The sequence below is a fragment of the Lichenostomus cassidix genome, chromosome 23, assembly GCF_008360975.1.
Source record: "Lichenostomus cassidix isolate B80296 chromosome 23, HeHo_3.0, whole genome shotgun sequence".
In the NCBI taxonomy this organism is placed as follows: Eukaryota; Metazoa; Chordata; class Aves; order Passeriformes; family Meliphagidae; genus Lichenostomus; species Lichenostomus cassidix.
The window spans coordinates 885,655-910,739 of record NC_139503.1 but is presented as its reverse complement, the minus strand read 5'-3'; the positions used below and the strand labels follow the sequence as shown (position 1 = coordinate 910,739).

General features: G+C 46.8%; 1 protein-coding gene across 2 annotated transcripts; it reads left to right on the top strand.

Moving 5' to 3' along the window:
- The first annotated feature begins 99 nt into the window (after positions 1–99).
- On the top strand, positions 100–24,206 carry MACO1 (macoilin 1). 2 transcript variants are annotated; one of them, XM_085081302.1, is made up of 11 exons: positions 100–128; positions 7,806–7,947; positions 8,832–8,958; positions 10,196–10,319; positions 10,559–10,737; positions 11,191–11,692; positions 18,125–18,283; positions 18,445–18,627; positions 19,241–19,361; positions 21,716–21,890; positions 23,391–24,206. In XM_085081302.1, exons 1-11 carry the CDS (start codon positions 115–117, stop codon positions 23,591–23,593), a joined length of 1,929 nt encoding a protein of 642 aa, XP_084937428.1. In that variant the 5' UTR covers positions 100–114; the 3' UTR covers positions 23,594–24,206. The 2 variants fall into 2 exon arrangements, with proteins under 2 accessions (XP_084937428.1, XP_084937429.1); XM_085081303.1 differs by lacking the exon at positions 100–128 and adding an exon at positions 170–460.
- Positions 24,207–25,085: the final 879 nt, after the last annotated feature.

Sequence of the window (25,085 nt, the reverse complement as noted above, 5' to 3'; positions counted from 1 at the left end):
CAATCAAAGCGAAGGGCGTGCCACGCGGCAGCACGAGGCGGGACCGTCTTTCTGGCGCTGCGATTGGTCTACTCAGCTGTCATTCTGATGATCCGCGCTGCTGATTGGTCAAGCATGCTGTCACGCAGGTGGGGCCGACCGTTTGATTGGTCAGCGCCGGGGAGGCGGGGCGCTGCGCGGCGGCTGCGCGGGGGGACACGGCGGGGAGGGACGGACCAGGAATTATTTTTATTTCTTTGTTTCCCGGGGAAAAAAAGAAAAAAAAAAGGGACAAAAAAGCCAAATAAACCCCAAAGCAAGGCCCCGCGCTCGGGAACCCCCCGCGGGGGCGGATGGTGCTGCCGTGAGCGGGGCGGGCCGGGCCGGGCCGGGCCGGCGGGATGAAGCGGCGGAGCGCGGACTGCAGCAAGCTGCGGCGGCCGCTCAAGCGGAACCGCATCACCGAGGGCATCTACGGCAGGTACCGAGCGCCGGGCGGGTCGGGCTCCGGGCCCCGCTGTGCCCCGCTGTGCCCCGCTGTGCCCCGCAGCCCCCCGGGCCGGCTCCGTCATGGCGCCCCGCTCCCCTCGGCCGCCCCGCCCGGCTCCCCGCGCTCCGGGCTGCTGCCGGGAGCTGCTCGGGCTGCGTGGGGCCTTGGCCCTGTGTCCCCGCGGGGCTCTGCGGCGGCTGGCACGGCCCGGGCTCCTGAGGTGTCACAGCTCCGAGCCCAGCCGGCTCTGCCTGCGGAGCTCTCCCGGCTGGGCACTGCCGGGCGGTCAGAGCCCCGAGCTGCCCTGCAGCCTCACCCGGGCACGTTTGCCAGGCTGGGCATTCAATCCCAGAGGCTCAGGCTCGCTGTCGGCAGCAGACCCGCTGGGCTGCCTGTTCCCCTCCTCATGCAGAGCTGCACAAAGCTGTTTGCGGAGCTGCCTGGGCCGGGGGGCTGCCGTGGGAGCTGGGAGAGCAGGGATGGAGCTGGAGTTAGGGAATTGTGGAGCAGGGATGGAGCTGGAGTTAGGGAATTGTGGAGCAGGAGTTAGGGAATTGTGGAGCAGGGATGGAGCAGGAGTTGGGGAATTGTGGAGCAGGGATGGAGTTAGTAGTCGGGGAATTGTGGAGCAGGGATGGAGTTGGGGAATTGTGGAGCAGGGATGGAGCTCTGGGAGCACAGCAGTGCCCAGCTCATCCGTGACCTGGGGAATGAGGAAACTCCCGGTGAGCTCCACGTGGGCTGTGCTCATCCTGGCGATCACGCTGTGCTTTCCAGGTGTTTACAGGCACAACGCACCCAAACACTGGGTTGTGTTTTGTGCTTGTCCAACACAGGCACTGTCAGCCTGTTTGAAAGTATTTCAGAGCTCTGCTTTCCCCGGTGTGTCAGATTTCCTATGGAATACATGAATTCTGTATTTCTCGATCAGCAGGAGTGTGGGTCAGGAGAGGCTTTGAAGCTTGCTGGAGTAGCTGCGCTGTCCCATTTCTGTTTCTAGTTCAGTGGGGTTGATGAATGCAGTGCCTGGAAACCTGAGCGAGCTCATCCAATTCAGATGCTCACTTTGCATGAGGCAGGCAGCTGCTGGGGAGCTGTGACAGGAATAAAATTGTCCCAGCGTGCTGCTTATCCCACTTGGAGTGAATCTCCACATGAGAGCAGAGAGAGTTCTGCTGTAGATTTTCAGGTTTTGGGGAAAAATGGTAAAGAAAAACATCCCTGGTGTGGAAATTAATATTCAAGGTGAAGAGTAATTCTACTATTTAAGGAACTGCTTGTAATTATTTGGTTTTCCAAAGCAATTCAACATGCTGTGCCTTTGAGGTGACTGGCAGGGAGGGTGGGGAGAGAGAAGGAGGGAAAATCAGGGAAACTCAGAGGAACTCCAGGTGCTGAGTGTGTGAGCAGCTCAGAGGCACCTCTGCCTCCTTGCACTCGATTCCCAGGGAGTGCTTTGGGTCAGGAATGGGATTTTTAGCCTTTTTTCACGGGGCTAAACAGAAACAGTGTTACCCTACAGAAAGGAAAGAGAAATAATGTGAAGGCTTTTCCCTTTGGGAATATTAGCACTTCCCCGTGGATTGGAGCTCTTTCTACTTTATTTAATCATTTTTTCTCTCTGTCCCCCATAATTCAGAGAGCTCCCATACAGGTAACTCTTCACAGAACTACAGTTGTCTGAATTCTTGTAATTACAGCAGTTATTTACTCAGCTTATCTTAATTGTCCCCATCAGCTCCCACAGCCCCAGTAAATGCAGTTATCAGGAGGCAGCATCGTGGCTTTATAGGCAAAGCAGCCAGGCTGAGCAAACAGCACGATTGGGATCCTTAACTCTTTGTTTTGTTTGCTTTTTAAATTAAGCCTGATCCTCCCATCCTGGTTCCTCTCCAGCCTGGGAGGGAGTGAGGGAGGCACAGCTGTCCCTGAGACATGTGGGTGCTGGAGAGCTGGGAAAGGAGGAATTTCAGAGCAGGTGGAGCAGGGAAGGAGTTGTGCTGCAGGGAAGCTCTGGTGGCAGAGTTCACTGCGTGTGTGGATCTGAAACAGGTTAGAAAAAGTGGTAGAAAAGCAGAGCAGAGTTAGAAATATAAAATCCTGGGCTGCACTGAGAAATGGGGGTGATGTGTCTCGCTGAAGGTTGATTTTTGTAGTGACTTGTGCTCTTCAGAAGTATCACAGCATCCTTGAAAAGAACTTTAATAGAATTTAAAAGAAGTGCTTTCAGCAGATCTCCAAACCCACCCTAGTCATGGTAGGAATTCTGGGATCTCTTTTTGTTTCCTCAGCTTCTATTCCAAATTCTGCCTTTTCCCTCCTAAACCAATGGCAACAGTTGAAAACTGCTGAAGTGATTTAACATCTCCTACCTTTGGCAGTATGCATGCATTAAACCCTTAATTGGCAATTAAAAGTATTCACTGCAGCTTGTCATCAGTTCAGCAATTAAACTTTACTTGTTCCTTCTTGCTCCTAACTCTTCCCAGTCCTCATCTTTGATCAGGTGGAAATCAGGTGGAAATCAGGTGGAAATCAGGTGAAAATTGGTGAAAATCCTTGAGCTCTGTTGCTGATATTGCTCATTCTGGCTCTGCTTGGTCCCACATTTGGGACCAAGGTTTGGGGAGGTTTCCAGCTGAATTCCACCCCTCCCAGCTCTGCCTGGTGCTGTCACACCAGCTGAGGGATGCTGCCTGATGGATTCCCTGACAATACTCCTGAAACACTCCCTGTTCCTCCAGAGGCAGGTTATTTTAGCTCGGGATGGAAATTGCCCTTTATCCCAGGCTGCCAGCCAAGTGGGTGCCTGGCAGGGGACAAAGCCTCAGCTCCTGGTGGCACAGGACAGCATTGCTGGGTGCCACAACCCCTACAAACCTCCTCTGCCACCCCAATCCTGGCAGGGCTCAATTCCAAACACTGCCTTTCTGACAGCCAAATAAACCAGAAGGAAAACAGTTCAGCACTACCTCCAGGAATGTGGCCTTTTTTAGGCTTTTCCTAAAAATCCAGAACGATTCTCCCTGCTAATTTATTCTGCCACTTTTTTTTTTTTTTTTTTTTTTTTTTACAAGCTTCCTATACAGGCTGAAGCATTTTCTTGTGGAGCTGCCCGGGAGGTCTGGAACAAAGCAGCAGAGCTGCCTTTTATGACTTGAACTCCAGTGCAGAGCTCCAGTGTAATTTAGCCTAAATTTAAATGTGTTCTACTGTGTCAGCCCTGGTGGCACATGGAATGTCGTCCCTGGGCTGTGGCTCTCTGTGTCTGCTCCCTGCAGGGGCTGCATTTGGGTGTTTTCATGGAATTTCAGTCCATCAGGGGCTGGATTTGGGGTGTTTTCATGGAATTTCAGCCCATCAGGGGCTGGATTTAGGTGTTTTCATGGAATTTCAGCCCATCAGGGGCTGGATTTGGGTGTTTTCATGGAATTTCAGCCCATCAGGGGCTGGATTTGGGTGTTTTAGTGGAATTTCAGCCCATCAGGAGCTGGATTTGGGTGTTTTCATGGAATTTCAGCCCATCAGCTCTCTCCCTGCTCCCCAGGGAGCTGTTTTGGCTGGATTTTGGTGTTTGCAGCTGAATTCCCCGAGCTGGCAGAGCCTCCAGTCCAACCCCCGGGCTGATTGCTGATTGTCTGCCCTGCCTGAGCTTCACCAGCAAGGATTTTCCCTTTTGTCTGCCTTGCCTTGCCTCAGCTCAGGGATGGATCCTTCTGTGCCATGACAAGGATCAGCAGGCAGGGAGGTTTGCTGGGATTCTTCACATTTCTTTTCCTTTTCAAATCTGTGGCTGGCAAGTGTTCCACATGACACCTCCCAGCACACCCAGCAGAGATGTTTTCTGCCTTTCAGACTCGCTGTGCTCACTCTGTACAACTTCTTCTGCCCACCAATAATCAGCTCAGACATCTATTTCTGTGTTTATATAAATAAAATTTGCAAATCTCCACTCGGCATCCCCACTGTTGTGGCTGCTGGGTAGCCTGCAGGTGGGGGGGTTGTTGAATATTTGGTAATTTCACCCAAACGCTCAAATTCACCTTTTTGAAGCTCACCTGTGCCCGTGGCACCCTGCCAGCCTCGGGATTCCTCCCTGTCATTGTCTCGGGTGAGTCAGGCTGCCAAGTGGAGCTGCCAGCAGTCCTGCCAGGATTCCCTTCCAGCCCTGCTGATAGCAGGGGGATAGAATGGAGGCTTCATCGACCCCCAGGGTGGGTTTGGGGGGCAGAATTGGGGTATTTTTTAGGGGTTTTTTGCAGTGTTTTTACCTTACAGCCAGCACAGGGTCTGCTGCTGCGGGGCAGTAAAAGGAGAACAAAGAACAAGAGAGAGAAGAAAAAAAAAAAAGGAAATGGCATCTGGCACTTGCAGGGGGAGGGAAAATAAGGAGGAAAATTATTTGTTTGCAAATGGCAAGGCGGAGCTCAGGCACTGCTGGGTTATGAATAAATCTTTCTATTCAGTGTACATTAGCCATCAACTGACCTTTCAGAGGACCTGCAGCACTGTGATCACTGCTGCTCCCTGCTCTGTGCCCTGCTCCTCACATGGACCTGTCCATCCTTCCCTTCCTTTATTCCCTCCAGGATTAGATGCCATATGCTGGTTTCTGGGGAAAGCCTTGGCCTTAACCCTCTGCCAGGCCACCGAGGGCAGAGTTTTGACATGTGTCAGGAAATTGGATAACCCAGATTTTAGGTGTTTATCTGCAAGGATCTTCCCCTGTGCTGGGAAGCACCTCAGAATTCCAATTGGCCTCGTGGGATATATTTGATTGAATATGTTTAAAACCTCCAACACAAAGGTTTTCCTGATGTTGGGAAGCCCTTGAGCCTGGTGAGTGTTAGAGAGGCAGTGATGAGGAGTGCAGAGATGTGTGGAATTGCCCAGGGAGGTCAGTGAGTGCCAGAGCTTCCCAAAGGGCTGCAGGTGAATCCTGGAGGTGTTTTGGGAAGGACAGACAGGGAGAACAACAGGAATGTGCTGAAGGGAAGAGCTAGAAGGAATGAAGAGATCCCAGAGCAAGGATGGAGGACAAGTGGCTGGGAAGCAGCAGGAGAAGGGAGCAGCTCAGCTCTGGGAGTTTGCTGAGTGGTGTTGGGGGAAGCAGAGCAGCAGCAGTGCTCAGCCTGGCAGATTAGGTCCTTTCCCAGATTTTTTTGGGATTTCATTCTCAGGGATGTCTCAGCTCTCCCTGATTCACTGGAGAGGTGGCAGCAAGGTGGGCAAGATCTGGGATTTGTACTCTTCCCTGCTCTCCAGGGTTCATTCTGTGCTGGGCAAACAAGGATTGAGGCTTTGAAACTTCTCTGCCTTTGTGCTGCACGGCTGGCATTCTGAATGGCTTTGGAGTCCTTCAGACAATGAGAAATAGGCTCTTTAATATCGTTGGCAAAAGCTCCTTACAAGTGTTGCACTGTTCCAATTGCACTTTGGAAGGTGCTCAGTGTCAGCAGGGCCCTGGGATTGATACGAATTTAATATCAGAAATCACTTGAATGGCTCTGGTGCAGAACTCTCGTTCGGCAAATGCTTGCTCTTGGAGTGGCACTTGAGAGCTGAGCAGCATTCCTTCTGACAGCTCTCATTTGCTGGGAAAAATGGGCTTTCCTCGTGGATTCCAGGGCAGGAAAATCAACAATAGCCACGAGTTTAACCCAGGAAAAGACTGGTTTTGAAAAGGTGGAATTCAGGCTGTGGGGATTCTACAGAATTGCTCAGTTCTGAAGAGTTGCACAGCTCCAGTTCCACAGTCTGCACCCAAATGTCAGATATTTAATGTCAGCTATTCTCTGAATGCAGCTGCTTTTTACAGGTTTCTGGTGAGGATCTAAGCTTTAGAGAAACAGGGCAAGGCAGCCTCTGGAAGCAGAATTTACCAGGACAACATGACCATTTAGGAGTTTTTGGTGTGGGATGTTCTGGTGGCTTTGAGGAGGTTTTTAAAACTTACAGTTTCAATCTTCTCAAAGAGTAATTAATGACTGAGTGACTGAGGCTGAATCTATCAAAACTGAAATAATCAGGTCCTTAGCTTTTCCAAGTGTTTGCCATTAATTTTATTTCCATTAAATTAAGTGCTTCCTGGAGCCTCTAGCTGTATTTTTCCCACCCCATTCTGTTGATAAGGGACGCTTTGAATCCATCCATCTCTGCTTCCCAAGAAATCCAAGTGTTTTCCCAGCCCTGTGCTTTGGACCAGAATCTTGTGGGGCAAGTGGGTGAGAATTGCACAAATTCGCTTGTTTTCAGCGCTTTCCCGGGAAGTTCTGTGCTTTGTCTCTTCTCCAAAAAGTTCCTAAAAAAGCCCAGGAGCTCACCCCTACCTGGCACTGGGTGCAAACCCCTGGCACCTCCCCAGCAAACATTCCAGGGCAAAGTTCTGCTGCTTTTGTTGGCAGGGTGGCAGAGGAGGGAGAAGGAGTTACTGCAAGGAAAAACTGCGTTTGATTTAAAGAGAAAAACACCATTTTTACCCCTCGTTTTTGCTATGGAGTGCAGCAAGGTGTTAGGGAGGTGGAGTGGCACAGCTGGGTTTGGGGGAAAAGGGGTTTTTTTTTGCTCTTTTTTGGCAGGGTGGGTTGGGCTGATCCCCCAGGCGTCACTTGGCCATGAGCTCAGCATGTTGTGAGGCTCTGTTGCCAGGAAGGATCATCAGTGGTGCAAAATGCAGGACTCAGAGCATGGGAATGTGCCTCAGAAATCATTAAAGAAACAGAAGTTAGATTGGCTCAAGCCTCATGTGCCTCCATTTTTCTCCTTTTTTTTGTTTGTTTGTTTTTAAAGGATCACTTTACCTTCACAGAAATGTTTTCAAGTCTAACACTGACAACTCAGTATCAAAACAATCTTTTAAGTGCTATAGGATTAAAATACATCTCAGTTTCTTGCTGTTGCAGTCTGGGAACATCTGCAGGGTGCTGAGGAGAGGGAAAAACAGAAATTCCTGAGCTCCGAGTGCAGGAGAGGACTGGCAAAGGAACATTCCAGCTGGGAGGAGGAATTCTGCTGTGTAAAAACGCAGAGCTAAAGGGAGATGGGTGCTGATGTCTTGTGAGACAAGAAAAAAAAATTATGTTTATTATGTTATGAAAAAAATTTATATTATGAAAAATAAATGCAGTTGAGAGTTATTTTCATTAGACCAGGCCTGCTGTAATGGAATAATAATAATAAAAACAATTGTTTGATGAAGTTCTTTTGGCTGGCATTCCCTTGTACATATCAGAGTTGTCCATAGTTTTATTCTGGATCTTTTAATTAAAAATAAAGACGAAAGTCAGTTTGTCTGTTGGAAATGCAGCCCTGAACTTGCCTTTCCTTGTCTCCCCAGCACCTTCCTGTACCTGAAGTTCCTGGTGGTGTGGGCGCTGGTGCTGCTGGCAGACTTTGTGCTGGAGTTCAGGTTTGAGTACCTGTGGCCCTTCTGGCTCTTCATCAGGAGTGTTTACGATTCCTTCCGCTACCAGGGCTTGGTGAGTGCAGGAGAGCCTCAGCCTTGCAGGGAGCCTGGGAAATTCTGGGAATGGAATGTTCCATATTCCTCACAGGAGGAGTTTTCTCTGATTTATCCCTTCTCTCTGATGGGGTTTTTTATATGGGGCAAGTGGAAATGAAATTTCATTTATCGAAATTTCATTTATCGAAATTTCACCATAGGAAAATATTGTTTGTGTTCCTGAGCTGGGTTTGAATTAGTCAGGATTATATATAAGATTATATATATATATATATGTAAACAGGCAAGAGTTGCTGTTTTATTTTAAAGAAAAGCCTGTTACATAGGGTTTAAAAAAAATTATATATATGTGTGTATATATATATGTATATATACACAGACAAATGTTATATGTATATAGGGGTTTTATATATATAAAAATATTTTAATATGTTAACACACATTTAAATAAATTTAATATAGATATTGTCATGGTATAAAATAACTATTATATATTTTATAGAAAATATATGTATTTTAATATTAAAAACGCCTGTATTTGTATATATATTTTTTAAAACGATTTATTACTCTTTCAGAGGGTGAATGGCCCTGCTGGTGGGTTGGGTGGGTTTGTTGTTTTCCCAGAAGGAGAACAGAACTGTGATTCTATTTTACATCAGCAGTGTGAATGAAAGTCTCCCACCAAAATGCTAAGGAATAAATGTTTGGAGCCTCACTGGACAGAAATCCTCCCTTTAACTCCTCAAGTTTCCACTCCCATTGGCCAAACTGCTCCATTTTTGTGCCTTGATGACAAACACCACCAGTGTTTCTACCATCATTTCCCCATGAATAAACTGCTTATTTCTCCAGGAATAAACCAAATCCCCTCTCTCTCCCCACCCTCCTCTCTTGCAGGCCTTCTCAGTGTTTTTTGTGTGTGTAGCATTCACCTCCAACATCATCTGTCTGCTCTTCATCCCAATCCAGTGGCTCTTCTTTGCTGCCAGCACCTATGTCTGGGTACAGTATGTGTGGCACACAGGTGGGTGATTTGGGATTATTCTTCATTTACCACTTCCTGAGCCATTCAGAACTTCCTGATTTGCAGCTCTTCCTCATTTGCAATTTCCTGATCTCAATAGATACCTGACTTTTTGGGAGCAAAACCCTTCTGCTGTTAGGGTTTTTTTAGAGTTAAAAATGCAGGGTTTTTTTAGAGTTACATGCAGGTTTTTTACAGTTAAATGCAGGTTTTTTATAGTTAAAAAGGTTTTGGTTTTTGGTTTTGGGTTTGTTTTGGTTTTTTTGCACTTGGGGTGCATCTCCAGTAAGCAGGGCCTGGAGAGGTATAAACAGGAATAACAGAGCAGTTAAAAACCCATACATTCCTGACTTCAAAACTCTCCTTCAGTGATTCAACAAACACAGAACACACAGGAAGAGCTTGTGAAAGCATTCTGTTCTCCCAGACTGAATTTGTGTGCTTTTGATTTAGTTATTGACACTCAAATCTCAGTTATTTCAGTGATCACAGTGAATTTTGTGTTAGCCAAGCTTTGTGTCAGCTGGACCCAGCTCTGAGCTGCTGATCCAAGGCTGCCCTGAGGTTTATATGGAGAATTCTTCTCCCCTCTGCTGCTCTTTTCCCAGAGTTATTTGGGTTTGTTCTCCTCAATCCCTGCCTTAGAGCTGCAGGGATGTGGTTCAGTTTGCAACAGCACTGATCCATTAATTCCATCCATCTTCCCCTCAGTCAAAACATTTGAGGAATAAAATCTAATTTTTTTGGGGTGGGGTAACTTTTTACTCCCCAAATTCCTGGGATTTGTCCTGTTTTGGGTTCGATTGCTGGCAGGGCTTTGTGGCTCATCCTTGCCTCCCTCAGCTCTGTGACAACTCAGTCCCTGTGCTGCTGGCAGTGTGGGAGCTGCTGGAGCTGCTGTGAGCCTCTTGCTGCCCAATTTCAAACACCTGCACACTCTGGAGGTATTTTTAGAGCTTTATTAATCTATTCAAACCTTATCTGAAGCTGTTCAGGGTTGGTGCTTAGAAAGGCAGAACCTGCTGGGGCAGTTGTAGCTGATTTAATATTTTAATTCATGGCAAGCTCAGGAATTATTCATTTGCAGTGCTCACCCGAGTTGATGGGAACTTCATTTTTTTTTTTCCTTTTTTTTTTAAGTTATCTTTTTAGGTGAAATCTTAAAGCTCTGTTTCCTTTGCCTCTTGAAATGTTTTACAAACACCTTTAAAACCCTCTGTTTGCCTTCTCTCCCCAGAAAGAGGAGTGTGCTTACCAACAGTATCACTGTGGATACTTTTTGTTTATATTGAAGCAGCCATTAGATTTAAAGATCTAAAAAACTTCCACGTGGACCTTTGTCGTCCCTTTGCAGCACACTGGTGAGTTGCTCTCAGCTCTTTTCTTATTACCCTTTCTGTCACCAGGGAAAGGAATAATCAGGACTTTTTATTGGGATAAACTAATTTATCTTGATGAAGACATGCCTAGATTTTTGAACTGTGAAACAGCAAAAAACACTTTATACATAATTTTCTGTCATCCAGGTGTAAATAGTTAATCAATTTGCTCTCATGGCTGCAGTTTGATGAGTAATAATGTGGTTTTTTTCCCTCCCCAGCATTGGCTACCCAGTTGTGACTTTGGGCTTTGGCTTTAAAAGTTACGTCAGCTACAAGATGCGCCTGAGGAAGCAGAAGGAGGTGCAGAAGGAGAATGAGTTCTACATGCAGCTCCTGCAGCAGGCTTTGCCCCCAGAGCAGCAGATGCTGCAGAGGCAAGAGAGGGAGGCAGAGGAAGGCAAGTGATTCCTTCTTGTGTTCTCTCTTCCCTGCTGTTCCCAGGAAAAACAAGCCCTGAATGAGCTGCTGCAGCCTTGGTGGGAGTGGGGTGAACTCAGAAGCAAAGTTCATGTTTCAGAAGTTCAGTAATTTGGGTCAATGTGACAGGAAAAGTGAATTCTGGCCCTTCTGCTTAGTTCATTAGCAGCTGCATCAATCTGGTCAGTCAGTGTTGTGTGAAGCACCAGAATTTATTATTATATTTATTATTAAATCTCTGTTTGCCTGTAATGAGGCAAAAACCCTTAAAATAGGTGACTTTGGATTCTCTTTTACCTATTCTCTTTCTCCAATACTGCTTGTTTCCTGCAGGCATGATGGATGTGTCCATAAAGATTTTTCTTTCTGTGGCACAGTATTGATGGATTTAATGAACTAAGTTGGGTTTTTTTTTTTCACTTTGGTGTTGCAGCAGCCAAAGGATTATCTGATATGGATTCCTCAATACTCCTGCAGCACAATGGAGGCATTCCAGCCAACAAAAAAATCTCTGCAACGTTGCCAGAGCTGGAATATCGAGAAAAAGGGAAAGAAAAGGACAAGGATGCCAAGAAACACAACCTTGGAATAAACAACAACATTTTGCAACCTGTAGACTCTAAAATACAAGAAATCGAATATATGGAGAACCATATCAATAGTAAAAGATTAAATAACGACCTTGTAGGAAGTACAGAAAACCTCTTGAAAGAGGACTCATGCACTGCCTCCTCCAAAAATTACAAAAATGTCAGTGGGGTTGTGAACTCCTCACCCCGCAGCCACAGTGCAACCAACGGGAGCATCCCCTCCTCCTCCTCCTCCAAAAACGAGAAAAAACAGAAGTGTGCCAGCAAGAGCCCCAGCACACATAAGGACTTAATGGAAAACTGTATTCCTAATAACCAGCTAAGCAAACCAGATGCACTGGTCAGGTGAGTTGGGCCTGAGCTTTGTGTGATCCTCCCTCGGGACAATCAGGTTGCTTCGTTTGGTTTTTCCTTAGAAAAGTGTGATTGATTGGTTTTCTGCAGCAAAATGGAATTTGTGGTTTTCCTTGGAAAATGCAGTCTGTGGTCACGTAGGGAAGGCAGAATTGTGTGGTGATGGGTGAGATCTGCAGGGGATCTGTGGAGTTGTTGTGTTGCTGGTTTGTGTTTGATGTGCAGCCTTGAGCCAATGGTGCTCCCCAACCTCCCAGGGCTGCTGTGAGACACCAGAAATACTGGGGGAGAGAGAAGGCAGGAGAGAAATGGGGGGAAAGTGAGCTCTGTGGAGTGACCTTTGCCTCTCCAGGGAACTCAGTGGGCTTTGGTGGTGCCTGAACAGGTGTTTTGTTTTGTTTTTCCTTTGAAAAAAAAAAAGGAAAAACTGGTTTAATGTGGAATTCTGAGCACAGGGAGTGCAGAGAGGCTGGTGTGGATTGACTTCAGGCTCTGCTGTTGTGTCTCTTATTCCTCATTCCACCCAATCTTTATTGGCCAACTTAATTGGCAGATCAGCTTTGTTTTCCCCGCAGGTGCCTTTTGGTAATTGGGCTTTTGTCTCTGAGGATTTGTGCTGTGGGAACACAATCACTTCAATGGAAATATTATTTTCTCCTCTGATAATCACCCTGCCCCTGATTGACATCCCACTGCCAATTAAACCCCCAGATTAATTGATACCTAATGTCTGCAGAGAACTTGGGTGAGGCAAATCAGAGAGCAGCTAATCAATGGGATGTGGGAATCCAATCCAGCCAGGATTAATGGGATGCAGAGAGCTGCTCTGGGCTTGGCTGTTGCCATTTTCTCAGCACTCTTTATAAGGTTTGTTTGCTCTCTGGAGGAGAGAAGGGTCAGCTCAGGTCCAAAAATCATTCCTAAGGCTTGGCAAGAGGGAAAGGAAGGCATTTAGGAATCTTCAAGACTGAGAGTTTTATAGCTGTGACAGGGAGTGAGATTTGAACTTGGTGTGTTTAAACTTTATATTTTGTGTTGAAATCCTTCTGTGCTGCCATGGGAGCTCAGAGCAGGTGGTCACTAATTGCCAAAAATGGATTTTCTAACCCAGAAATGAGTCTTCAACCAAGCAGATTGTGTCCTTAAGGAATTCCAGTGTGACTCACTGGGGAAGGACAGAGAGCACAGCAATACTCTGAAAGTGCCTCACTCTGCTCTGAAAGTGAATTTAACCTCTCCAGACAAGTGTTTTTGGGGTGTGTGGGTGGCAAGCTGTGCTCCAAATCCCTGGAGCTGTTTGCTGTCCGTGGATCTCGCCGTGCAGAGCTCAGGGAACACCCAGCAGCTCCAGCTGGGACTGAAATCATTCATGAAATCTTGTTTCTGTGGAACTCCCACAGCAACGGGAGCATCAGCTCACCTGGCAAATTGGATGGGATGGAGTGCACTGAAATTTAAAAATTCATGGTGCTTTTTTATTTAACCTTGTCAGTTATCCTGTCCCCAGAGTGCCAGGCATTTGTTCATCATCTTCTCCCCTTGCAGGAGTGTTACTCAGTGCTGGTATTAAACTTTCAGTCTGCTGTGCTGCTGGAGCCTCAGAAGGGCTGAGTGGAGTGCTGGATCTGTTCAGATCTGCTCAGCTGCCAAAGAAAGCTGCTTTTCTTTGGAAAATCACATCCCCCTGTGTCCAGCAGGATGGCAGAGCCAGTCACTTGTGTCCACAGTGGCCCTGAGCTGAGTGACCAGGACCAAATGGGAAATATTCCTGCTGCTGCTGGGACTGCCAGGGCTGGAGATGGTCAGCATGGGGAGGTTTTGGAGAACAGTTTTGTTAGCTTTGAACCACTTGATGTGATCTCTCTGGAAGGGTATTGCTAGTTAGGGTTTATAATTATATCTACAATATTGCTGATTTTTGAAGCTAAGGTTTGATTTTTTGCTCTGTCTGGTGGATTGTCAGTGCCTGGGCTTGGTTTTGGGGAGAGGAACTTGCTGAAATTGGGAATTGTTCTGTTGTCAGCAGAGCTGAGAGATCCCAGAGGCTCAGCCCTGACAGGAACCTCTGGGCTTTCCTCAGCAATCTCCTCCTGAGGTGCTGAGAAATGCTGAATTCTGCTGAGAAATGCTGAATTCTGCTGCTGTTTCCCCTGATCCCTGAGCCTGTGGGATCTGAGTGCTTCTTCCCCATCTCTGGGGTCAGAGGAGGATCCATTTGGGATCAGCATCTCTGCACTTTCTGTTGTTTGTCACGAGGTACAGAGCAAAATTAATTCCTTTTACCATTTCACTGGAATTTCAGAGGTGAATCAGATTTAGAGCCTCAATATGTGGAACAAACCCAAGCTGTAATTGCTGCAGAATTTTTGTTGCTGTTTATTGCACATCACCCAGCATTACCTGCCCCTGCCTTTTAGCACCCTGAGGAGTCCCTGCACCAAAACCACCCAAAAAAGCTGGCAGGGCAGCCTGGCAGAGCTGCCTCTCTCCACAGAGGTCCTGCCTTGGCACACGGGGTGATGAACAAGCTGTCTCATGTACTAATTATTCCCACAGATAACGAGGACATCTTCTGGCAGTTGGACTGGGAGAATTACTGGTGAAGCTAAAGCTGCTCTGCCACTCCTTTTTTTCCCTTTGCTAGGATTGTGTTACCTGCAGAGACAGGCTGGAGGGTTTTAATGGGAATTTATGGCCATTGGGTGGTAATTAGTGCAGGATTTGGTGGCATCACTGCTGGGCTTAGAGGGTTTGGTGCCTCTTGCTCCCTGCCCTGCCTGGAGTGGCATTGGAGCACCAGAAGGTGTTCTGCTGGCAGCTGCAGGGGGTGATGGCCAAGATTTCCTGCCCTAGGAAGGCAGTGAAGGCTTCCAGAAGAGAAAATCAGAAGGATTGGGAGTGGAAATGAGGAATGTGGGAGCAAATCCCTCCTGCAGAGCTGTCCAAGAGTGCTCAGCTGCTCCCTAGCAGAGCAGCAGTGCTGGGCAGCAGCAGAGCAGCTCTGGCTTCCCCTCTGTGCATTTCTGTCCTTCTGGGGATGCAGATCCTGCAGGGAGATCCTGGTGGCTCCAGCAGGAGCAGCTCAGGGCTGCAGGAGCACCGTGGGCACTTCAAAGAGCTGCTTCCCTGCAGGGCTGCTGGTGCCAGGGCAGAACAAAGGCAGAGCTGGGGCTTTTGGAGAGCAGCTCAGTGCCTTCTGAGTCCTTTAAAATGGTAATTTTTCTATAAACTGTGTTGAATTGGTGTGCCATTGCCAGGTGATGATGAAATGCAGCAAACCAGGGCTGGTTTATGCACCAGGCAGCAATGCTGGGGAGCATTACAGCTGAATTGAGCTGTCTTTGAGTTCATCCATCAATCTTCCCCGAGGCATTTGGAAAAATACTCTCAGAGGTGATTCCTGATGAATCCTCCTCACCAGGAGTGACAGGAAGAAGTGCTCAGCACAGGAAATGGGTAAATGTGCAGCTAGAGGATGACAGACTGAAGGAACTGACCTCACTTGTATCAACAGCACAGCATAATCTGCAGCTCAAGCCACATCCCCAAAGCAGCTCTGGGTCAGGATGGTTTTGCAGCATCTCCAGAACTCAGCTTTGCTCTGCTTCCCCCTGCTCTGGGCAGCATTTTCTCCAATAAGCCTGGAAATAAGAGACTTGAGCAGCAAATGAAACCAGAGTAAGGATAACAGTAATTTGAAAAATGCTGGTTTAGTGGGTCATTGCTCACTGTGGCAGCAGTGCAGAGGGGAGCAGGGAGAGCTCCCTGCACTGAGCTCTGGAGAGTTTTTATGGCTTTTTATTGATGTGCTTTTCTTTTCCAGGGCTTTGAATGTCCTTGTGGGAGAGGTGACCTGGCAGGGAGTGCAGGGAGCACTGTGGCTCTCAGGGGTGACTCCCTCCATGGCTGCTCCCTCTTAATGAACTTGTCTGTGCCTAATTGGGGCAGGGCTGGCAGAGAAACCTCCCAGCAAACATTTGCAGGGTGATGGATTGTGATTGGAGTGGAGAGGAGTCTGCATGTGCTCTGCAATTGGCACCAAACCTGCTGTGGCATTTAAAGCTGCAGCAAAACCTTCAGTTTAGGGAAAAGAGGTCATTAAAACCTGCGAAAATCTTACTGGAAAACTTCCTTCTAAACAAGCCTGCTGATGGAGCAATTTCCAGTGGGTTTGCGTGGCGTTGAGTGGAAAAAGATGAATTTTCTCTGGTTTAATTCTCTCCTTCATGAGTGGCTCCTTTGCAGTGATATCCCAGCAATTCCAACCCCCAGACAGCGAGCAGGACAAGCTGTGGCTGCAGCCTGATCCCTGCTGGGCTCTCAGCTTTGGCTCCTCCTGTCCCACCTGCTCCCTGGGCACCCTGCAGGGTTCCTCCAGCACTGCTCTCAGGTGCAGGAATGGCACCGAGCAGATGGCTCCACACTCCTCAGCTCATGGCCCTCCTCTGCTGCCAAAAATACACATTCAGCCTGTCCTGTGCCAGCCCCTCTCACTTGTTCAGGCTTTGTCTGCTCTGGGTTTTTTTTTTTGGTTTTTTTTTTTCTTTTCCTGGAATACTCAATTCCCAAAATAAATCCTGGGGTGTCTCAGTTTGGCATGGCCTGAGCTACAGGGAAAAGTTGTTCACAGCTGTCCTATCTGCAGCTCTCACTTTATTGCAGACGTGGATATTGAAATTATTCATGGCTCAAGGGAAATTGGGATTTATGTGTGTTCCTCCTCATTGTCCTACCAAGCAGTTTTCCACCTGTTTATGAAAACCTGGATTAAAACCAGGTTTTAAGCTGTTGGTAGTGCTTCCTACAGCTTCTTGTTGTATTAAATTAAAAAAAAAAATTGCTCTAAAACACTGAATTGCTGCTTATTGGCAGAAACTCTGATTCCTTTGCCTGACAGCTGCCCAGGGTGACAACACCACCAAAACCACCTGCTGGCTTTATTTATTTTTTATTTATTTATTTGTCATTAAAATGGAATATTTGGTCAGGTTTGGCAGTTTTTCCCTCACCCAGCAGAGCTGTGGGTGTTGAAATGATTTCTGCACTTCCCTTGGAGGTGGGGATTTGCTTTGTGCTGTTGCTGTTTGCCTACAAGTTGATTTTTTGGGGGGTTTTAAGGGTGCTTTTGACCATTTCTACTGCTCTGAAAGGAGTTCATCGTCCCAGGAGGGCATTTCACAGAGCTGGGGAGGCAGCAGGAGCAGCAGGAGTGTGAGGTTTGTCCTCTGAGGTGTCCCAGCCCAGCCCTGCTCCTCCAGAGGCTGCTTTTTGCTCTTCATTCCCCCAGCACACCTCTTTGGGTGAATGAAACATGAACATCTCTGCTCAAAACCTGCTTTTTTGGATTTCCATGGATGATTCCACACTTAACCTCTGCATTCACTGGCACAGGATGTTCTGCTCATCTCAGTGCCTTTCAGCTGAGATTTCCCTGCTCTGAAGCCCAAAATGTTTCATCAGGAAGGCAAAAAGCTCCAGCCATTCATCTGCACTGCTCAGTGTCACCAAGGGCAGCTCTTGGTGGCTTTGGGGATTGATCTGCTCATCTCAGTGTCCTCTGATTCAGAATGGAACCCTAGGAAATAAAACCACCTTCATCTTCTCTGTGGATGTTTAAAAACTCTCAGATCAATAGCTGGCAGAGCAAAGGAGGATTCTGTGAGAATGGCTGGGGTGGAATTGCTTCAAATAAGTGTGTAACAGAGTTAAAAAGGGTTGATTATTCACCTGTAATGTGTTTTTGTTCTGAGAATCAATAACCTTATTTGTGGGGGAAAAAAAATCAAAGTGAGCTGAGTGCCTCTCTCCTGAAACGTGTGTTTTATTTAACCAGTTCTTGTCGAAAATATCTCAATTAATAAGATTACATGAATCTTCAAGAACTTTCCAAAGCTACACTTTCAAGTGTAGAGCAGATGGTCTCTGTTCAAGAGCAATTAAAACTAAATTTACTGACTCCTGAGCTGGAGATGACTTAACACATCCTCCTTCCTCGGCATGCACATCATGTGCTGCAAGAAAATACCAACACGGTGAGGTGACAATTCAGCTCAGCTCTGAGGATTTAAATCAAACTCAGCATTTGTGGACTGAAGTGAAATCTGTTCCTCTGTGGTTTAGAACCTCTCAGTCTTCAGAGAAAATGGAATTCCACAGGGTTTGGTTTGCAACTTTCCCGTGCGTGGAAAATACTGCTGGGGGAGGTTGTGAGGTGTGTGGAGCTGCATGTGGGGAGTTACATAAATCTGGTTATTGAGCAGGGAGAGAAACAGAGAACTGAGAGAGTGGATTGTTTGAGGGCTGAAGGTTGGAGGGAGAACTGAAGTTTTGAGGCTTTGGCAGATGGTGCTGATCAGTAATTTTTACAGAACACACCTGAACCTTAGGGTGAAGCTGAACTTGTCCTTTCCACCCCTTCTGCAGGTTGGAACAGGACATCAAGAAGCTAAAGGCTGACCTGCAGGCCAGCAGGCAGGTGGAGCAGGAGCTCCGCAGTCAGATCAGCTCGCTGAGCTCCGCCGAGCGCGGCGCCCGCGCCGAGATGGGCCAGCTCCGCCAGGAGAACGAGCTGCTGCAGAACAAGTAGGTGTTCTGGGCCACCTGGGCAGGGCTGCCACAAGGGCTCAGCGACATTAAAACCTCAAAAAATGATTTGCCTCCCACCCAGGCTTGCTGGGGATCCTTGGCAATAATTGGGATTTAATAAATCAAACTGTGCTCACTGCTGTCCCTCTCCCCCCCAGATTGCACAACGCTGTACAGATGAAACAAAAAGACAAACAAATGATCAGCCAGCTGGAGAAGAAGCTAAAGGCAGAGCAGGAGGCAAGAACCTTTGTAGAAAAGCAGTTAATGGAAGAGAAGAAAAGGAAGAAGTTGGAAGAAGCAACTGCTGCACGAGCTGTCGCCTTCGCTGCTGCCACGAGGTGCTCTGCCCTTGGTTTTGGGGTGGGAGGGAGGATTTGATCTTTTATTTTAAAAAAAGGTTTATTTGTGTGAAGAGGTTTATTTGTGTAAAGCAAAGGGAGGAATGGGAGATGTCTCCCCCTGAAGCTGAGCCTCAGTGCCTACATGGCATTGACACATTCAAAGGATGAGTTTGCTGTAAATGACCTGCTGTTCCTGGGCTGTGCTCTCACACATGTTGTGTCCTGCTGAAGGAATATCTCCTTTCCTGTGGGGACTGGGAGTTGAGGATTTCTGCAGTGATTTTGGCCAAAATCCTGGAATTTCTCTGCTCTGGCCAGTGGCTCCCAGTGCTCAGCAGTGAGGTTTCTGTGGTCACAGCTGAGGGGCACTTTAACCTGCAGTGCTCCACATAGCTAAAAACCATTATTCCTTTTTTCTGCTCCACATTCCCTCAACATCCCAAATTTCCTAATACATGAGGTACAACACTGAGGAACTCCCTGCATTGATGCCAGGAGGGAAATTATTTTGCTGAGGAGACCAAAGGCTTCCTCTTTTCATGCTCCAATTTTTAGCTTAATTTCCATGTTACAAACAGCCTTTTTCTCATTCCATCCTGTTTCCCTGCAGAGGGGAGTGCACAGAGACCCTGAGGAATCGAATCCGAGAGCTGGAGACAGAGTGCAAGAAGCTAACCATCGACATCAAGCTGAAGGAGGATCAGATCAGAGAGCTGGAAATGAAAGTCCAGGTAATGCCTGAGCTGGGAATGGCAGTTCAGGTAATGCCAGAGAGCTGGGAATGGAAGCTCAGGTGATGCCAGAGAGCTGGAAATGGGAGTTCAGGTAGTGCCAGAGGGCTGGAAATTGAAGTTCAGGTGATGCTAGAGCTGGGAATGGAAGTTAAGGGGATGCCAGAGAGCTGGAAATGGAAGCTCTGGTGATGCTGGAGGTGGAAATGGAAGTTCAGATGATGCCAGAGAGCTGGAAATGGAAATACAGGTAATTCTAGAGCTGGAAATGGAAGTTCAGGTGATGCCAGAGAGCTGGAAGTGGAAGTTCAGGTGATACCAGGGCTGGAAGTGGAAGTTCAGGTGATGCAGGGCTCAGGAAAGCTGCACAGGGAGATCTCCCAGCTCTCCCAACCCCTGGATCTGCACACAAGCAATCCCCACCTGCAGGACTGGAGCTCCTCAGGTGCTGCAGGGTGAGCAGCAGGGAGGTTCAGAGGCTCAATCCACACCATTCCAGTGGTTAAATGAGGATTTTTCCCCCAAAATCAGTGTGGGCTGAGGGTGTAATCCCCTCAGCAGGATTTGTCACCTCGTGCAAGGAGCTTGTGACCAATCTCATTACAATAAATCATTATAAATTTTATTAAAGGCTGCTGGTTCAGGGCAGTCTGGAGCACTGGCCAGGCTATTTTTTATTTTGTGGAAGTGCCTGAATATTGAAAATACTTTGCTGTAGATGTGTAGCAGAGAGAGTTGGGCTTGTTAACAGCTGAAGAGCTCAATGTGAGCCTTTATTCCTTGGAAATTCCAGTTCCAAAGATGTGCTCAGACTGCCAATCTGCGTGAAGATGGATTTTTAATGCCTCTTCACAACCCACCTGGTGCTCTTATGGACTTATTTCCCAGTCACATCTGCAGCCTCCTTGTCCCTGGATTTACCAAACCCTTGAAAACAAGTGTGGTTCATCCACAGAGTGTTTGAGCGTGGCTTTCAAATAATTAAACCCAGCTCTAATTAAGCTCTTTAATTTTATGAGCATCTCCAAACTGCTAGAGAAGCTTTTTGTCACAGGCATTGCTATTTCCCCCTTTGCACTGTTGTTCTCCTCCCTCTGAAGGTATAGAATGTGGATTTTGTGGATTTTTTCCTCCCCAGCCCCAGGTTGCTTAGCTCTCACATCAGGATAATTACTCCCTGTTTTTCTCTCTCCCTTAATTCCAGCGTGAGATAAAAATAATCCTTTTAATCAGCCGTTTAGAACAGCTCAGGTGGGATGCCAGGGAAGCTTTTGGCATCACCCAGTGATGGAATGCACATCCCTGAAGTGTCCAAAAACACAGATGTGACACTTGGGGACACATTTAGTGGTGGATTTGATGGTTTTAAAGCTCTTTGCAACACTGCAAGGTGTGGTTTTCCAACCCTTTTTCCTGTGGGAATTGTTACCCTGAGCCCAGCCTGGCTGGGGGTGCTCAGCTGCCTTTGGAAGGGAATTTTTGGGGTTTTTTTGGGGGGTTTGGGTGGAGAGCTGAGCCCCAGAGACATGGGGCTGTGATTAGGGCTTTAATCACCTCTAGGGTGGCCACAGCTAATTACTGCAGGTGATTTTGGAGACATTAATTACCCAACATTTTAATTTCCCAGCATGTGTGGGAAGAGTGTGGGGAAGAGGAAAAACTCCTGAATCCCTCTGCTGTGTAAAGCCACCGAGGATGGCGTTTTGGTCCCAAGATGACATTTTTGCCCCAAGGATAACATTTTTGTCCCAAGAATGACATTTTTTGCCCCCCAGAGTGACATCCTTGCCCTCAGGATGACATTTTTGTCCCAAGAATGACATTTTATCCCCAAGGATAACATTTTTGTCCCTCAGGATAACATTTTTCCCCCCAAGGCTGACATTCTTGCCCCTCAGGATAACATTTTTGCTCCCCAGGAATACATTTTTGCCCCAATTATGAAACTTTTGCCCCCCAGGAACACATTTCCCCCCCCAGGCTAACATTTCCCAAGGTGACCCTGTCCCCAGGGTGACATTCCCCAAAACCCAAAAACACCCCCCAACCAACCCCCAAACACCCCCCACAACACCACAAACAACCCCAAGGATGAACCTGTCCCAAGGACACCTGCCCCCAAGATGACACCTGTCCCCCAGGCTGACATTTTTACCTCCCAGGATGATATTTTTACCCCTCAGGATAACACTTTTGCCCCAATTATGAAATTTTTCCCCCCAAGGTGACCTGTCCCCAAGGTGACATTCCCCAAGGTGACCTGTCCCCCAAGGTGACATCCCCCCAAGGTGACATCCCCCCAGGTGACCTGTCCCCAAGGTGATCTGTCCCCTGCTGTCCCCTGCTGTCCCCAGGAGCTGCGCAAGTACAAGGAGAACGAGAAGGACACGGAGGTGTTGATGTCAGCTCTGTCAGCCATGCAGGACAAGACGCAGCACCTGGAGAACAGCCTGAGTGCAGAGACCAGGATCAAGCTGGACCTCTTCTCTGCCCTGGGGGATGCCAAGAGGCAGCTCGAGATTGCCCAGGGTAACCGGATTTGGGGGATTTTGGGAATTTTGTGGGAATTTTGGGGGATTTTTGGGGAGTTTTGGGGGAATTTTGTGGGATTTTTGTGGGATTTTGGGGAATTTTGTGGGGATTTTGAGGAATTTTTGGGGATTTTGTGGGATTTTGTGGGATTTTTTGGGGAATTTCGTGGGATTTTTTGGGAATTTTTGGAATTTTGTGGGATTTTTGGGGAATTTTGGGGGATTTTTGGGGAATTTTGGGGGATTTTGGGGGAATTTTGGGGGATTTTGGGGGATTTTTGGGGATTTTGGGGAATTTTGTGACCCCCAGAAGGGGTTTGGCATTTCCAATTAGGAATTAAAAATTAAAAACTTTCACCTCACATCCCCAAGCCCATCAATAAACATGAAAATGGGGCTTTAAGTTAATTAATTCAGGATTATTTGCTTCATTTTATAAACCATTACTGGAGATCTAAAGCTCTACAAGAACTCTTATTAAAACAGTTCAATTAATAGTTGCCATTTGTTAACTGGCTCTCCTTGCATCCTAATAATAGTATTTTATTACCCTTTAAATAAACTAAATTTGGGAAGATCCCAGCCTGGTTTAAAGCTCTCCAGGTGAGGAGGGTTTGGGCACTGCTGTGATGCCACCAGAGGGAGCAGAAAACCAACAAAAAACCGAAATAAAATCAAAATAAAACCACCAGAAAACCCAAGGCAGCAGCTGTGCAAACCACAGAGCCAAATCAAATAACCTTTGCATCTCACACCAGTTTTAATTTCCCTGCAGAAGTTTGTTTGGTTGCAGGAAAATTTAATTAGAGGGAGAAATTGTTCTGGTTTGTTTCAGAAGTGGTTTTTTTTCCTCTTCGCCTGGTTTCAGGAATTGCTGTAGTTGTGAAAGTGGAATGGGAAGTTTGGAAAGCTAAATTTTTGGGAATGTAGGAAAATTTAATTAGAGGGAGAAATTGTTTTGTTTCAGAAATGTTGGGGTTTTTTTCCTCTTCACCTGGTTTCAGGAATTGCTGTAGTTGTGGAAGTGGAGAAGAAAAATTATGGGAATGGGAAATTTGGAAAGCTAAATTTTTGGGAATGCAGGAAAATTTAATTAGAGGGAGAAATTGTTTTGTTTCAGAAGTGGGGGTTTTTTTGGGGGTTTTTTTTTGTTTTTTTGCTTTACCTGGTTTCAGGAATTGCTGTTGTGGTGTTGTGGAAGTGGAGAAGGAAAATGATGGGAATGGGAAATTTGGGAAGCTAAATTTTTGGGCAATGAGCAGGTTTTTTATAATTATAATAATCAAATCCTTGTGAGGAGAAGGGGAATGGGAAAAGGCAGAAAAATGAGATTGCACAGCAATAATCCAGTGCAGCAATAATCCAATGCAGAATCCCAACGGGACTGTTGGGTTTGACTGGAGACAATCCACCCCAGGAGCTGCCCAGGCTGGGATTCCGGGAGGCAATTCCTGGTGGAAAAGCCCCAGTTTGAAAGGCTGTGGTGTTGTGTTCGCAGGGCAGATCCTGCAGAAGGATCAGGAGATCAAGGAGCTGAAGCAGAAGATCGCCGAGGTGATGGCAGTCATGCCCAGCATCACCTACAGCGCAGCCACCAGCACCCTCAGCCCCGTCTCCCCTCACTACTCCTCCAAATTCGTGGAGCCCAACCCCTCTGGACTCGACCCCAACGCCTCTGTCTACCAACCCCTGAAAAAATAACGAGAATTCCAGCGCCAAGGTTCCTCTCTGCCACCCCTGCAGTGGCTGGTGCAGTCAGGATGGGAATTGTCCTCGTGAAATTGGGACTGTTTTGTTTGTTTGTCATTTCCAACAGGAAAAAAAAAAAAAAGAGCATCTGCATCGACTAGAGCTGCCCATCTGGTTTTTTTTTTTCTTGTAAATTTTTAGGAGAAACCTCACGGAACTTTGCGGTTTTGGGTTTTTTTTTCCCCCTCGGCCAACGCATTAAAAACGATTCTTGGTTTTCAAGTAGCCAATTTTTTGCCTTTTTATGTACTCTTGCATGGTTTCCTCTTGAAAAAAAACAAAACGACAAAAACCACAGGGCTTTGCTTGATTTGGAACCCTTTCCCCTTGGTTTTTTATTTAATGCTCCAGTTGGATTTGCAGGTTCACCAGGACCAGTGAGGAAAACCCTTGTTTTCCCAGGGAAAGGGTTAAACAATCCAGCAAAGCTTTGATCTATTGATGTATGAAACACAAAACACGTGGATGTCGCAGAAGATAATTTGATTTTTCCCCCCCTCAAAGGACCAAACAAATTCCAGGGGCGTTGTTGAAGGGAAGGAATAAAGAATAGCTGCTGATGTGATGGTGGTTGTTGTGTGAAATATTTACATTCCCAGTGGTGGTTTTTTTTAGTCATTGAGAATTGCTAAGCAGTCTTGTTCACAGTGCCTTGGGAAAAAGACATTTCAAGAGGAAACTTGATGGTTTAAACTATTTTTTTCCCTCCTCACTGTCATCCAGCTCGTGTGTCAAAGCTCATTACAGAGTTTGCTGCAAACTGTCCCTGGGAATTGGGAATTCCTTGGGGAGCAGAGCTGCATTTCTGGGTTTTTAGCCCAAATTGTGCAGAGTCTGTCCTGCCCTGCTGGTTCTGCATCCCTGAAATGCCCAAATGCCCCAGAGCCAGGAGGAGCTGTGCAATGTTCTGTACACCAGAGGCTGGAAAGCTGCCGAATAAAACTGAGTTTTGGGGTTTTTTATTTGGTTCAGCTGTGATTTGCACTCAACATCCCCTCCAGTGACATGGAGCTGAGGCAGCAGTTGGGTTTTTAATTAATGGGTTTTCAAAGTGAAAAATGTCTGTTTTACATCCTCAGAAAGGGATTTTGGGAGGTGGGAGGTCAGATTGGATTGGATGGGAAGCCAGGAGGAAATCCAACCCAACTTTAGGGTTTTGTGGTAATTGTGGAGAGAACTGAACTCAGCTCTGACCACAACACAGGACATTTCACACACAATCCACACTGCAAATGTGCTGTGGATTCTGGAAATTCTGCTGAAAATAAAATAATTTTTTTTTTAAATTACACTGTTAATTGGCATGTTGAACAAAAAAAAAATGAGGACACTCAAGTCAATAAAAAAATTCGAATTCAATCCTTTCAATCCCAGAGATTCCCTTTTATAATATTTATTATATTATCCTTGTCTTTATTATCTTTATTATTATATCATCTTTATT